Here is a 15,447-nt window from a genome sequence, read left to right as displayed (position 1 = left end):
GGTTAGAGGCCCAGTGCATGAACTCATGCATGGGTGGGGGTCCAGCCAGCCTGGCCAGGGGGAGGGGACATGGGCAGTTGGCCAGCCTGCCTGCTGGTCGAATTCCTGGTCAAGGGGATAATTTTCATATTAGCCTTTTCTTATATAGGATATTCACTTGAGTGGCCAGATTGTTATGTGTTTAGAGATCATAATAATCTCGCACTCAGTGTATATAAAAAGACCCAGAGTCATAGAAGCATGAACAGACTCTTGAACAACAGAGGGAAGGTAGGGGGGCTGGGTGGGAAGAGATCAACCAATGAACTTGTATGCATATATGCGTAACCTATGGACACAGACAAAGGGGTGTTGAGGGCCTGGGATGGGGGAAAACAGGAGCAACTGGAAGAGGTTAATGGGGAGAAAGGAGGACCTATGCAATACCTTCAACAATATAGATTTTAAAAAACAAAAACAGTAATGAGATTAGTTTTCCATAAGCAGAATCTGTCTAAAGGAAGTGTTCTTTATTCTGGAGTGTATGTTTTCGCAGGTTTCAGGGTTATGGTGTCCTTTGCTTAGGAGTGATGGTGATTACAGAGGGCGCATGCATGGCTGGGGGCGGGTTAGGAACATACCTGATGACTCCCAGAAGCTCAGCTGCCAGCATGCCTCCCAGTGACCTGAAGCGAGGGCACTGATTAGCAGAGGCTCTCCACTCACCGACATGGCCCTACCTCTGGTGCTGCCCTTCCGGATGCCAGGGTCCTGAAAGCAGTTTTGGGATAGGAGGAAAGCAGGACTGAATGGGGCGGGGACCCTGACACCTTTCCGCAGGTGCAGGTTCACACTTAATGGTCACAGCTACTTCACAACCCAGCGCAGATTTCACACCCACTGCCAGATCATACCCCACAGCCAGCTTCACACCCACTGCCCATTCACACCCACTGCTGGTTCACATCCCACTGCCAGTTCACACCAACCAGCAGGTTCACACTCATTGTCAGTTCATACCCACTACCAGATCACACCCACTGCCAGGTTCATACCCACTGCCAACTTCACACCCACTGTCAGTTCACACCCCACTGCCACTTCAAACCAAATGCCAGGTTCACACCCACTGCCAGTTCACACCAACAGATAGGTTCACACCAACTGCCAGTTTACATCCATTACTGGTTCACACCCCATTGCAGTTCACACCCCATTGCTGGTTCACACCCACTGCCACAGCTGGTTCCACCCCACTCAGCCTGCTATGCCTTCAGGAAGCAGGGAAACAGCAGACGAGTCATGCTCTGGCACAGTGGCTGTTTATCTTCTTATCCTATCTAATAAAAGAGTAATAGGCAAATTAATAATCACTCTGCTATACCCACAAGCCACACCCACCAACCAATCAGGAGAGAGTATGCAAATTAACCCAACCAAGATGGCTGCAGCCATGGAGCTAGCAGGAGGCTTGGGTTTCCCTAGCAATGGAGGAAGCCAAGCTTTCTGCGCCCTCTGGCTGGCCCAGGCCTCCACTCAAGGCTACAAATTTCAATTATAGAAGATAAATAAATCCCAACAAAAATGGTGACAGCCACAGAGCAAGCAGAAGGCTTGGCTCTGCTCAAGGCTACAAAGTTTCAATTATAGGTGATAAATAAATTTCAGATACTAGGGTCGCCAGGGGGTGTGACCGGCTTGAAAACCACCACAGGCCCCTTACCCAGGCTGCCCCTTGTCCCAAGGGAATCCCTACCCTGATTCGGGACACCCTTCATGGTCCCCACTTGTGCAACAGGCCTCTATCCTATCTTATAAAAGAATAATATGCAAATTGACCATCACTCCAACACACAAGATGGCTGCCCTTATGTGGTCAAAGATCCTGCCCCCATATGGACACAAGATGGCCACCACTAGATGATCAGCAGGAGAGGGCAGTTGGGAGGGAACAAGCTTGCAAGGGAGGGCAGTTGGGAGCAATCAGGCTGGCAGGGGAGTGATTAGGGGTTGATCAGGCTGGTAGGCAGAAGCGGTTAGGGGCAATCAGGAAGGCAGGCAGGCAGGCGAGCAGTTGGGAGCCAGCAGTCCTGAGGGATGTCCGACTGTTTAGGCCCGATCCTAGTAGTCGGACAGTTGGACAGTCGGACATTCCTTGAGGGGTCTCATTTGGAGAGGGTGCAGGCTGGGCTGAGGACCCCCCTCCCCCATGCACACATTTTATGCACTGGGCCTCTAGTCTTTCATAAAAGGAGTGATCATCAACCTCCTGTTGGCCTTTCTAATTTACTTTCATTTTACTGGTTTACAAAATTCGGAAGCATGGGAACGACTGCTAGCAAAAATCCAAAGGTCGTTTCTTTGGAGTCCTGGAAAATAGTTCCTTATTTGGGACACTTCAGACCTCTATGAATAAAACTGCTGTTACTGACCATTTTCTCTTTTGCCCTCGCTGTGAGCTGAGGATGAGCTGTGCCACCGGGGGCCCAGGAAACACTCGTTCAAACGAAGGTTTGAAAGCACCTTTCTGGCCTGTGCTCTTTCTGGCCAGGAAAGAGGTTCCGGTGTTTTGGAGCGCATGTCCCATGTGTGGAGTAAGGGTGAGGGGGACCAGATGGATTTCACAAATCAATGAGAGCCCAAGACCTTTTGCAGTTCTGTTATATTACGGAGAGCAGAGGACTAGAGTTTCTGGGGAAGTTGAGTGTGGCAGGATCTGTGTGTGGCGGGGATAAATAGGCCACCGCCTCCCTCCCTGCCGGGTGCTCCAGATTTAAGGGTCGTAGTCCTTTCTGAGTGACAGGAGACGTGAGCATCATGGCCCTAATTGCTGTGTTGGTTTTGTCTCTTAGGTGAGTCTGAATGATTCCCACAACCAGATGGTGGTGCACTGGGCCGGAGAGAAAAGCAACGTGATTGTGGCCTTGGCCCGAGACAGCCTGGCCTTGGCCCGACCCCGCAGCAGCGACGTAAGTCTCGGCGTTTCTCGGGCATCCTCTTCCTCTGTGCCACCAGCACGTCCCTTTGTGACCTGCCAGGGTTCTCATCCCACAAAACAGCGGGCCATTGGAGAATGGATGGCATGAGTTACATCTAGAGAAAAGAATCCAGAAAATAATAAATACTCCTTATTTGTTGACCACAGGGTCACGCAGTCAATTGCCAGCGGATCATGTGATGTGTGATTATTTTTGGGAGGTGACAGGGTGCGGTCTGGTGGTGTCTGTTCATGATGCCGGGAGGGCCTTCTGGGCAGAGTGTAGGTCTGCTCACAGTCCGGACAGAGCTCACGGCCCTTCTGTCCTCATTTTCCCAACACCTTACAGTTGGGTGAACTGTTGAATCAGATTTGATCATATTCTTTTTAAAACTTTTATTTTAAAAAATTTTTACTTTTGTTAATCCTCATATGAGGGTGTTTTCTCATTGATTTTTAGAGAGAGTGGAAGGAAGAGGGAGAGCCAGAGAGAGAGAAACATTGACGTGAGAGACACACATTGATTGGTTGTCTTCCACGCTCGAAGGATTGAGCCTGCAACCAATACACATGCCCTTGACCAGAATTGAACCTGGGACCCTTCAGTCCAAGGGTCGATGCTCTGTCCACTCAGCCAAACTGGCCAGGGTGATTTGCTCATGTTCTTATTCCCACAGTTGCCTTACACAGTGCTTAGCAGGTAGGCTCTGTTAAGACCCAAGACCAAGCGCCACATACACACAGTCCTGCGGGAGGCGCTCGGGGGACGGGCAGGCGTCACACTGTCTCCAAGCTGACGTCATCCTGTACCTCTACCAAGAACCTTGGTCTCCTCCATCTTTCTTGAAGTCACGTCCTCTGGGGCAGTGTGCCATTTGTCCCTCTCAGTGGAGGTGCAGCTTTGGGAAACACGCCCTGTAACGCAGTCTGAACGTGTGACTGCACTTGGCCTCGGTGTCGGGGACGCTGGGGCGTGGAAGGATTTGCGAGCTGGAGCAGAAAGACTTTCCAGGCCGTGACGCGCTCTGGATGCTGGTGGGAAGCAGGAGCAGGGCCCCGTGTTGCCAGATCTTCTGAAGTTTCGAGAGAAGCTCAGAGATCCGGATTTTTATGTGAATACTGCTGACTCTTACTGTTGGCACCTGATGTGTAGTCCTTCATACAACCTATAAGCCGAGTAACACGCATGAGGGCAGCTGGCCCTGGGCCTCCCGGCTGTGGCCTCTGCTCCAGACTCCCTATCGTGGGGGGAGAAGCAGCCGCTGCGGGTCAGGGCGGCGTTGGCGTGGGGGGCCAAATGGGGGACAGGTGCTCTGGCCAGAGGACACTTCCTGGGGACTAGCCAGCATGTCACGTTAGCCTGAGCACACAGTCACCATGCCTGAGTCTAGACTTGGTTCTGTGAGGTCCCTCATGTGTCCACTCTGAGTTGGATGTGCTCTGGGGGTGGGGGAGGGGTGCCTGGAGGAGCCCCAGGAGCGGTTTCCCAGTGGAATGGGAACCTGCGGGCAGGGAGGGACCAATGCACAGGTGTGTCGGTGGGGGGTCGGAGCAGGGGCCCGTGAACGCCTGGACCTGACAGCCACTTGGTGTGGTGGCTGCAGCAGGCCAGCCATCGCTTTAGCCTGTTTAAGATGCGACGCGTGTGAAGCCCAGTCACAGCGTGCCCATGCCCTCTGGCCCATGGGGGTCAGCATAGTCTCTGCCATAGATGTCTCCTCCGAGCGCAGGACATGGCTCTGCTCCCGGGGCTCACCACGGCAGGCTTGACCTCCCAGCACCGGCATTTCCATCTCGCTGGGCGCCTCTGTGGAGACCACGAGGACTTTTCTGTCTTCTGGAACGTTGTGGGAACAGACTGCCCTGCGGAGGGAGGAGGCTTTAGGTGACTTTTTGGGGACATTTCCGCAGATGGCAGACACTTTCTCTGTCCCTCCCCACAGACCACCGCTTTCTGCCTCGATGCAGTTTGTCAAACAGGAGCTCAGCCTGCGGAGCGGGTTACACTGTTCCCACTCTCCTGGCTTCCTCTCCAGGGACTGTCTCCCCCCGGCTCTCCGCCCCCCCGGCCAGGGACAGACAGGCACCTGCTTCTCCTCTGTGGGTCCTCTTGTCACACCGGGAACCACAGGCAGAGCAGCCAGGAGCTGCACAGGATCGAGGCAGGCAGTCGAAAGGGACGGCTCTTCCCGCCACGTTTCTCACCAACTCTTTCCCTTCCCGCTTCCCTGGCCCAGGTGTACGTGTCTTACGACTACGGGAAATCGTTCCAGAAAATCTCCGAGAAGCTGAACTTCGGTGCAGGAAACAGCAGCGAGGCGGTGATCGCCCAGTTCTACCACAGCCCCGCGGACAACAGGAGGGTGAGGGCGCCGCGGCTGGAGTCAGGGCTGTACCTGGGGGAGGGCTGCACGCAGAGCTGGGCACGGGCCCTTTGTCATCTTTGCAGCGTGACTGGTGGCCGGTGACTGTTATTCGGTTTCCCTGGGAGTTTGACAGAGTCCAGTGCTCAGGTGGCACCAACATACCAAACCAGCCAGGTGCCGGCCGGGCAGGGTCCAGGCCAGCAGTGGCTGGTGACGGCACCGGAAACCGGCCTGCTGATGACTGGTGGCTCCTAGGTGGCAAAAGGGTTACCAGTCCCCAGGCCTTCTCTTGCAGTCTCATCTAGACTGGTGCTGCCCGCTCTTTCTGGCATCACCAGCGTGTGTGTGTGCGCACCCTCCTCTCTCCAACCTGTCCTGGTGCAGAGGTCACCAAGGCAGTAGATGGTGCTGTGTCTTCTGTCTGTCTTCCCAACTGGCTGGTCTGGTGCTTGTTTCTGCAGGAGACCCCGTCCCCCACCACACTGTGACTTGGCGGAGGCTGCCCTGGCCCCAAGGGAGGCAGGAGGAGGGGAGAGGACCATGCAGGAGTGTGTCCCCCCCCCCCCCCCCCAAAGGCTTCCTGCCAGGGGGAGCTCTGGCTCCACTAGGAGTTGTGTTTGCTGCTTCGTCCCCATGCTCATGGCTGCTCTCAGGATGCTGTGGGAAGGGCACCTTCTCCTCTTCCCGTCCAGAAGGGGGCCAGGGAGGGAGATGCCCAGGGGTCCCCGTGCCTGTGGTCTGTGGGCAGAGGTGGGATTGAAAGTATTCAGCCACTGGGTTGGCACTGACCAGTCAGACCTGCCTGACGTGGGCGCTGGTCCCAGAGGCCGCCCTGCGGGTGTGCATTAACCCTTTGCTGCTGGACGTGGAGAGCTCTGGGGAAGAGGCCAGCCACTGTAGCTTTGGGAGGAACACCCCTCCCCCCTTACCTTCCTGCAGGGAAGTGAGGTATGGAAGCAATTTTTAAAAATGTATTTGTATTGATTTCAGAGAAGAAGAGAGAGGAGAGAGAGAGAAACATCAATGATGAGAGAGATTCATTGATTGGCTGCCTCCTGCACGCCCCACACTGGTTAAAGCTCAGCCCTGCTTAATCTCAGACTGGAGTGGCCAACTTGCTTCTTGCCTAACTTCTCACCAACCTGCAGGTGACAGACACCCCTCCCCCCTTACCTTCCTGCAGGTGACAGGACACCCCTCCCCCCTTACCTTCCTGCAGGTGACAGGACACCCCTCCCCCCTTACCTTCCTGCAGGTGACTGACAGACACCCCTCCCCCCTTACCTTCCTGCAGGTGAAGGACACCCCTCCCCCCTTACCTTCCTGCAGGTGACAGACACCCCTCCCCCCTTACCTTCCTGCAGGTGACAGGACACCCCTCCCCCCTTACCTTCCTGCAGGTGACAGGACACCCCTCCCCCCTTACCTTCCTGCAGGTGACTGACAGACACCCCTCCCCCTTACCTTCCTGCAGGTGACAGGACACCCCTCCCCCCTTACCTTCCTGCAGGTGAAGGACACCCCTCCCCCCTTACCTTCCTGCAGGTGACAGGACACCCCTCCCCCTTACCTTCCTGCAGGTGACAGGACACCCCTCCCCCCTTACCTTCCTGCAGGTGACTGACAGACACCCCTCCCCCCTTACCTTCCTGCAGGTGACAGGACACCCCTCCCCCTTACCTTCCTGCAGGTGACAGGACACCCCTCCCCCCTTACCTTCCTGCAGGTGACAGGACACCCCTCCCCCCTTACCTTCCTGCAGGTGACTGACAGACACCCCTCCCCCCTTACCTTCCTGCAGGTGAAGGACACCCCTCTCCCCTTACCTTCCTGCATGTGACAGGACACCCCTCCCCCCTTACCTTCCTGCAGGTGACTGACAGACACCCCTCCCCCCTTACCTTCCTGCAGGTGACAGGACACCCCTCCCCCCTTACCTTCCTGCAGGTGAAGGACACCCCTCCCCCCTTACCTTCCTGCAGGTGACAGGACACCCCTCCCCCCTTACCTTCCTGCAGGTGACAGGACACCCCTCCCCCCTTACCTTCCTGCAGGTGACTGACAGACACCCCTCCCCCCTTACCTTCCTGCAGGTGACAGGACACCCCTCCCCCCTTACCTTCCTGCAGGTGACAGGACACCCCTCCCCCCTTACCTTCCTGCATGTGACAGGACACCCCTCCCCCCTTACCTTCCTGCAGGTGACTGACAGACACCCCTCCCCCCTTACCTTCCTGCAGGTGACAGGACACCCCTCCCCCTTACCTTCCTGCAGGTGACAGGACACCCCTCCCCCCTTACCTTCCTGCAGGTGACAGGACACCCCTCCCCCCTTACCTTCCTGCAGGTGACAGGACACCCCTCCCCCCTTACCTTCCTGCAGGTGAAGGACAATGCCAGGCAGGTGACTTGGGACTCCCAGCACCTCTTGTGAGGTGGAGCTGCCCAGGGTGCAGCTGACCGCAGTGTCCGTCTCCCGGGGATCGATCTGTGTGCCCCTGCCTCCCAAGAATCTAATGACACTTAGACGACGCAGTGTGTCATATTGTACCTGCTGCTACAGTTTTTCACATCCCAGAGCTAACACTGGCTTATGCTGTGGCCTTGACACCATCTCACTGCACTCTAGAGCCTTCCTTTCAGCTTACCTGCCCCTTCTCACTTCCCGCCACAGGGCTCACCACCCTTTTTGGAGAGGGCTGTGGTGAGCGGCTGCTGAGCTGCAGGTCGGGCGGTCAGAGTCAGGGAGGAGGATGTCAGGGTCTGTGCGGGGAGGTTCAGTGCAGGGAGAGGTCTGGTCAGGGCACCACGCTGGGCATGGAGGTGAAGGGCATGAGGTGCTGCGGGGGAGAGGGAGCAGCATGCGTATAGCACTGGGTGCGGGGCGCGCGGCAGTGAGTGCAGGGCGTGGTGCTGGGTGCAGGGTGTGGTGCTGGGTGCAGGGTGTGCAGCAGTGGGTGCAAGGCGTGTGGCAGTGGGTGCAGGGCGTGCGGCAGTGGGTGTGGGGTGTGGTGCTGAGTGCGGGGTGTGCGACAGTGGGTGCGGGGCGTGGTGCTGGGTGCAGGGCGTGGTGCTGGGTGCGGGGTATGGTGCTGGGTACAGGGCATGCAACAGTGGGTGCTGGGCATGGTGCTGGGTGCAGGGCGTGGTGTTGGGTGCGGGGCTTGCGGCAGTGGGTGCGGGGCGTGGTGCTGGGTGCAGGGTATGGTCCTGGGTACAGGGCATGCAGCAGTGGGTGCTGGGCATGGTGCTGGGTACAGGGCGTGGTGCTGGGTGCAGGGCGTGGTGCTGGGTGCAGGGCGTGGTGCTGGGTGCAGGGTATGGTCCTGGGTACAGGGCATGCAGCAGTGGGTGCTGGGCATGGTGCTGGGTACAGGGCGTGGTGCTGGGTACGGGGCATGCAGCAGTGGGTGCGGGGCATGCGGCAGTGGGTGCGGGGCGTGGTGCTGGGTACAGGGCGTGGTGCTGGGTACGGGGCATGCGGCAGTGGGTGCGGGGCGTGGTGCTGGGTACAGGGCGTGGTGCTGGGTACGGGGCATGCGGCAGTGGGTGCGGGGCGTGGTGCTAGGTACAGGGCGTGGTGCTGGGTGCAGGGTGTGGTGCTGGGTGCGGGGCTGTGGAGCAGATTCCTCAGGCGGAGCTGGTGGGGCTGGGAGCTGCTGGGAGTGAGAAGGGGCCGCCTTCTTGGAGAACGAGTGACAGGGCCTGGGCTGGGCAGGTTGCAGCTCTTTCCGGCTTCCAGTTCCCCAGGAGGCTGGTGCCCTCCCTGGACTTCTCAGCAAGGAAAGGACCACTCTCCTTTGGGGATTAGTTTTGTTGCTTTTGCTTCTGTGTCTTGGAAGGCAGTTTGCTCCAAGACACATCCAGAAGCCTGGCGCATGCTGTCCACAGCGCACCTGTGGCCGGTTAGGAGGGCTGTCACAGAGTGCCAGCATCTGCTCTGCACAGTCAGTGCCACAAAGGGCGGAGGAGAGGGGTGAAAGGTGTGCCTGGAGTGGAAAGCAGGTCCTGGTTTGGGGCCAGCTCTATCAGGTGACAGGCCACGTGGGCATGAGGACCGTGGCTGTGCGGTGAGGGCGTGGCTATGGTAGGTGGGTGTGGCTGTGCGGTGAGGGCGTGGCTGTGTGGTAGGTGGGCGTGGCTGTGTGGGTGTGGCTATGTGGCAGGGTGTGGCTGTGCGGTGAGGGCGTGGCTGTGTGGCAGGTGAGCTGTGGGCAGGTGGGTGTGGAGTCTATTTTGCGTTGCCTGCAGTCCCATTTCCTTTTCCCCTGTCCGAATTGCCAGGTGCAGCCCTGGTTCCTGCAGGTTCCTGGCCTCAGAGCACAGTCAGGCCGGGTCTAAACACACCCTGCGGAGAGTGCCTCTTGGTCAGGCCAGCTGGCGGCTGCGGGCCGCGGGTGCAGGAGGCCGAAGCCAGGAAGAATCAGTGCTGACACGCGTGGGCCCTGTGGGTGGAGCAGGGGTGGGCACCAGAGAGCCGGCACTTAGGTTAGAATGGAAGCTGCAGGCTGGCTCCAATGGCAGGAGCAGCTGTGGGTGCCCTGGGGGAGGAGAGGCGAGGGCAGACTCCGGAGTGCAGCGTGGCCTGCAGCCGCAGGGGGTGTTGCTGGGGTGGAGGAGTGCAGTGAGGCACCTGGGGATGGTACCCAAGGCTCCTGTCTTGAGATGGAGGGCTTGCTTTTTGCCTTGAAGACTATAGGAAACCCTAACTGTGTTGCTCAGTGGCTAGAGCATCCTCCTATAGACTAAAGGGTCCCGGATTCTATTCCAGCCAAGGGCACATGCCCAGATTGTGGGCTCAATCCCCAGTAGTGGGCATGTAGGAGGCAGCTAGTCAGTCATTTGTCTCATCATTGATGTTTCTCTCTCTCATCCTTGATGTTTCTCTCTGAAATCAATAACAAATATTTTACAAAAGGAAAATGACTGTGGGAGCGGGGGAGTCTCTGAGGAGGGCGTCACTGGGAAGAGGTTCTCAGGGAACATGGGCCCGGAAGCCTGCAGGAGGCTGGAGGGGAAGATGGAGGAGTTGACATGCGTGGGAAAGCGGCCCAGAGTGCTGGTCCTCAGCCGGAACATCCCCTCAGTGTTGCTCGTCCCTGGTCTCAGGAGGCCCTAGGCGAAGGCCCGTGCTGACCCCATGCTGCCTCCAGCAGGGGTGGGCCGTGGGCCGCAGTGGGAGCAGGGACAGACGCGGTGAGACCGCTGTGTTAAAGGCAGACGGCAGGGTCATTGCCGGTGGGAGCGCGGGCTAAAGCAGGCAGAGGCGTCCACCCCCGCTCTGGTTGTGAGCTGCGCTGGGAGAAGGTGTGGTGCGACTAGAACCCAGGACACGGGGAGCAAGAATTGGGCTTTGGGTGTCAGAATCCCGTTGTCACAGTGAAACCCCGTGGCCCGCAGAGTGGACGTGCTAAGAGATAGAGGTTCGGCGCTGGGCTCCCGTGAGAAGTCTGGGAGGCGGGGTATCGGGAAGGCAGGTAGGCTGTTTAGGAGGCAGTCGGTGAAGCTGTGAGGACGATTACCAAGGTGTGGGCCAGGGGTGAGGGGTGAGAGCAAGGGGTGGAGGGGGCGTGGAGGGGGTTGTGTGAGGGAGGAGCAGCGTGGACCAGAACAGCAGCAAAGTGAGCTGAGGTCAGAGGTGGTGAGGGCTGGTGATGGGAGGTGAGGTAAGACACATTTCCAGAAAAAGGAGGGGGTAATGAGGAAGGCACGGGCCTGAGCCCAGTGATCCGAAGTGAGACTGTGCGTCGCGTTCAGGAGGGGCTGCCCTTCGGATGAAAGCAGAGGTTCAGAGAGGTGCTTTGAACCGGCCGGGCATGGCGGTGAACGTGCCCACTCCTGGGTGCCCTTGGGGGGTGACTTCAGTGACCTCGTTATACAGAGGCGACAGAATCGCTGCTGGAGACCGAGTCGCTGGGAGTGCTCGGTGCTCCGATAAGCGAGGCACTTGAGCCCAGCGCAGCGCCTGGCAGAGCAGAGGCTCGTGCCCCCGTCACCTGTGAGCTGTGATGGGTGCACTTTCGCCCACTCTAAAGCAGGACACCGCAGGAAGCCGGGGGAGAGGCTCCTTTGTAAACTCGGAGCCTCTACCTCTCCCCAGGCTTCAGGGTGGTTCCGGAGCGGAGGCTGGGCGGCGTCGTTCCTAAGAGCGCTTTTCTGCAGAACTGGGTGACCGTGCTCACAGGGTCCCGTGTGGTTCTGGCCCTGAGTGTGCTCAGCGCAGTGTTTCCTTTCAGAGCTTTGCCGGCCTTTAGCGTGAGCTTCCCTGGCTTCTGCAGGGGCTGAGTTTACATCAGATGCTGGAGGAGGCACAGGGAGGGCCATGAAGAACACCTTCCTGCAAGCCAGCAGCTAGGCCAGCGTGGGGAGAGGGTGCACAGTGACGGGAGAAGGAATGAGTGCGGGCAGCGTGGGGAGGAGGGGCGGCGGGGGGACAGGCCTGGCGTGGGGAGAGGGTGCACAGGGACAGGAGCGAGAAGGAATGGGAGTGGCGTGGGGGGAGAGCAGCCTGGGGAGGAGGCGCGGTGTGGTGCTGAGAGGACTGTGAGCCAGGGCTCTGCACCAGCTGGAAGCATGTAGGGAACGTGTTAGCACTGACTCCGTGGGGTTGTGGTTTCTGGGGCTTCAGTGACTGGTTCCCCTGCTCTAGTTTGGGGTTCACAGTGTCCACAGAGCCCCTTGTGCTCCTGGGAGCAGGGCTGCCGTCCAGCTCCTGAGGGTCCCGCCTGTTGCCGTGTGAATTTGCAGCCTTTTTACTTTTTTTATTTTTTTATCTTAAGCTAGAGGCCCAGTGCACTGGAGGGGGGTCCCTCAGCCCAGCCTGCCCCCTCTCACAGTCCCGGAGCCCTCAGGGGCGGGAGGTGACCTGGCAATCAGGGGAAGGTGATGCCCCCTCATACCTCTGCTGCTGCCACTGCCGGCAACACAAGCCTTAGCTGGCCCTGGTTACCTGAGCCTCAGGCGGCACTGGGTGGCTGGGCAGCTGCCATCTGAGGCTTGCCTGCTCCTCAGGCTGGCCCCGGGTGGCTGGGGGGCTGAGGGGACTGGGTGCTGCCATCTTGTGGCTGTGGGTTCCGCCATCTTTGTGCGGGTGTGATGGGCAATGAGCGTATTCCCTCTTTATTGAATAGGATTCTTTAGTGTTGAAAGTGTTACATATGTCACTGGCATTTCCTCAAAAAACTAAAAATGGAACTCCCATTTGACCCTGCGATCCCACTTCTAGGAACATATCCCAAGAAACCAGAAACGTCAGTCAGAAAGGATATGTGCACTCTGTGTTCGTAGCAGCACAATTCACCATAGCTAAGAATTGGAAACAGCCCAGGTTCCCCTCAGCAGACGTGTGAGTAAAATCTGTGGTCCATCTACACAGTGGAGCGTATGCAGCCGTATTTTTTATTTTCTAACCGTTAGTCCAGGCTTTCACGAACTGCTGTCAAATCCACGCTATATTGTTCTCCTCTCCTGTCTGCCTGGGACTTGGAATGTTCTCTCTGAAAGCCTTGCCTGCCCTTCAAGGCCCAACTCTTACCCGGAGTCTCTCTGATCTTGGATACCATGACCATCTGTAATCTCCGCTCTCCTAGGATGCACCACGCTCCTCATTCAGTCTCACTTCCCCTGACTTAGAGTCAGTGTGGGCATGCCGCGCCCCCTGTCCGCCACCCCCATCCCGAATAGATCCTAGGCCACCCCTGGGGAAAGGCCCTGCACTTTCACTGTGGCACCCTGTGTCTGGTCCCTGGTCCAGGTGTACGTTTGCCAGACAGTTGCCTCATTCTTTCCCCTCGAAGCTGCGTAGGCTGCAGTCATTCTCTCGCTCAGAGTCACTGGGCTGTGCGGAGCCGGAGTGAGGCCTGGCTCCATGGAGCTCCTTCCTGCGTGTCTCCAGGCCTGTGCACCGTGCCCGCAGGTGTTAGCGCTCCCTCGCCTGGCCGGTGGGCAGAGGGTGGAGCTGGTTTCCCAGTGGATGAGGCTTCCCTGGAAGGCGTGCCAGAGACCAGTCCCAGCTGTGTGCAGCCCCTCAGACGCAGGACTTCCTGTCTTGGCTCTCCATAGCCAACTTTCGATTGTGGCCCAGTGGCTCACAAAAACTAGGCTTGACTAAGAGAGAAATGCTCGCCTGTCCGAGTTCAAATAACGGATGTGGAGACAGAAGTGTGGTGAAAACGAGACCTTTAATACGTTCTTGCAAGAGCAGGAGTGGGGACAGGCTCAGGAGCAGTGGTCACAGGCTGTTTATCTGGAGGATGTGAGTCCCTCCTCCGGCTCCTCATTGGCTGAGCACCAGGGGTCACCTGATTCCTCATAGGTCGCCCAGGTCTGCCCGCCCTCTCCCATTGGCCATTTAAAAGAATGAGGCCTTTTCCACTTGCCTCCCTTCCCCCCGTCTCCTTGAGGGGGGCACCTCGGGAGTGGGTGTTTCCTCCATGATGCTGGCCACGCCCACAGTTGTTGGTTCTCACACCCTCTTCCCCCTCCCCACATTCTGTTTGCCCTGGGGACTCAGTGACTGCCCCATCCAAAGCTGGCCCTGTTGGAGGTGGACTCCAGAGGCCCACTTCCCCCAGAGGGTCATTCTCTGGTTAAATGCAAGCTCTGTCTGGCTCGCCGGCCCACCCAACCCACACCCTTGCCTTTGCTGAGCCATACCGGGTGTGCACCTGCCTCCCTCAGTGCGGGAGAGCGTGAGAGGAGACAGCGGGAGGGGTGAGCCCTGCAGGCCTAGGCTCTGCTCTGGGCCGTAGGCCCAGGTGCCTGGCGCTCACTGCAGGAGGGTGTAGGACGGCTCCGCCAGGCCCGCTCCAGCTGCTCCTTCCCCTGCAGTACATCTTCGCAGACGCCTACGCCCAGTACCTCTGGATCACGTTCGACTTCTGCCACACCATTCGAGGTTTTTCCATCCCGTTCCGGGCAGCCGATCTCCTCCTGCACAGCAAGGCCTCCGACCTCCTCCTGGGCTTCGACAGGTCTCACCCCAACAAGCAGGTAAGAAAGTGTTCAGAACTGGAGGGGGACGGGGAGGACGGGGCTCTGCCAGGTCCCCTTCTGCCTGGCCTGTGGACTGCATGCCCTTTGAGTGGCTTCCCTCGGCCCTTCCCTCCTTCGCCCTCAAGCTTGGCCTCTAGCTGTGGTGCTCTCCCCGGCAGGGACGCGCCTGAGCAGGGCATACTTGGCGCCGCCCGGCAGGCCCTGTTCCTTAGTGCGACGCCCTCTCGGGCTGGAGCCTGTCAGCCTCAGAGCGGGGGATCCTGGCGTCAGCCCTGCTGGCCCGCCTGCCGCGTCTCCTGTGCCTCCCCCCTCTGCCTTACACACAGCCGCTGCCTGCCATGTACCTGGATCTACCGCAGACGTTCCTGCTCTTCTCTGGTGTGCGTGTGCCTCTGCACATAGCATAAGTGTGGCGCTCTCCTCTGTAATCCGGTTGGAGGAGGGTGAGCGATGGGGAACGAGAGCGGAGCAGCTCTGACATTTCAAGGTTGAAAGTGGCCGAGCTGAGACGCGTGGTCTGGCGTGACCTGTGAGCCCTGCCGGTCCTGGAGGATTGGGTCTCGGATACGTTTTGAAAGACATGGCTCAGAACAAGCTTGGAACAGACCCTTTTCTTTGCAGGTTGTTTAGCCAAAACTTGGTCCGTTGACCTGTGCGTGCATAGGGGGGCCTCGGTGTGGTCAGGGCCAATCACCAGGGGACAGAGTTGCTCTCTGCAGTCTAGTCTGCTCCTCACCACAGAGGAGCCCTGTCAGGCCAGAGGAGCCCGCCCGTGTGCCTGGGGTGTGCCTGGGAAGTGGGGCTTCGGCAGGCTACTTGCTCAGAGCCACCCTCCCATGTGCTCAGCGGTGCTCTGTCCTTTCTGATCCTGCACTTGACCAGCATCCTTTCCATCGCCTTCACTGCTGTGGCCCTTGTACAGTTTTGTTTTGTTTTTTTAATTAATTAATTAATTAATTACTGTATTTAAATCCCCACCTGAGGATGTTTTTCCATTGATTTTTAAAGAGAATGGGAGAGAGAGGGAAAGACAGAGAGGAACATCCATGTGGGAGAAACACATCGATTGGCTGCCTCCTGCACGTCCCCTGACCAGGGCCTGGGCCGGGGAGTGTCCTGCAGCTGAGGTAC

General features: G+C 58.2%; 1 protein-coding gene across 1 annotated transcript in view; it reads left to right on the top strand.

Annotated features, from left to right (window-relative positions):
- Positions 1-15,447, top strand: part of SORL1 (sortilin related receptor 1) — a 135,901-nt gene that overhangs the window by 16,762 nt on the left and 103,692 nt on the right. Inside the window, exons 2-4 of the mRNA XM_084868410.1 lie at positions 2,832-2,948; positions 5,194-5,319; positions 14,152-14,313. Coding sequence (XP_084724536.1) covers positions 2,832-2,948; positions 5,194-5,319; positions 14,152-14,313 — 405 coding nt within the window. The remainder of the gene's footprint in view (positions 1-2,831; positions 2,949-5,193; positions 5,320-14,151; positions 14,314-15,447) is intronic.

Source organism: Pipistrellus hanaki, assembly GCF_964339955.1.
Source record: "Pipistrellus hanaki genome assembly, chromosome: 19".
NCBI classification, from domain to species: domain Eukaryota; kingdom Metazoa; phylum Chordata; class Mammalia; order Chiroptera; family Vespertilionidae; genus Pipistrellus; species Pipistrellus hanaki.
This window is presented reverse-complemented; position numbering and strand designations above follow the sequence as displayed.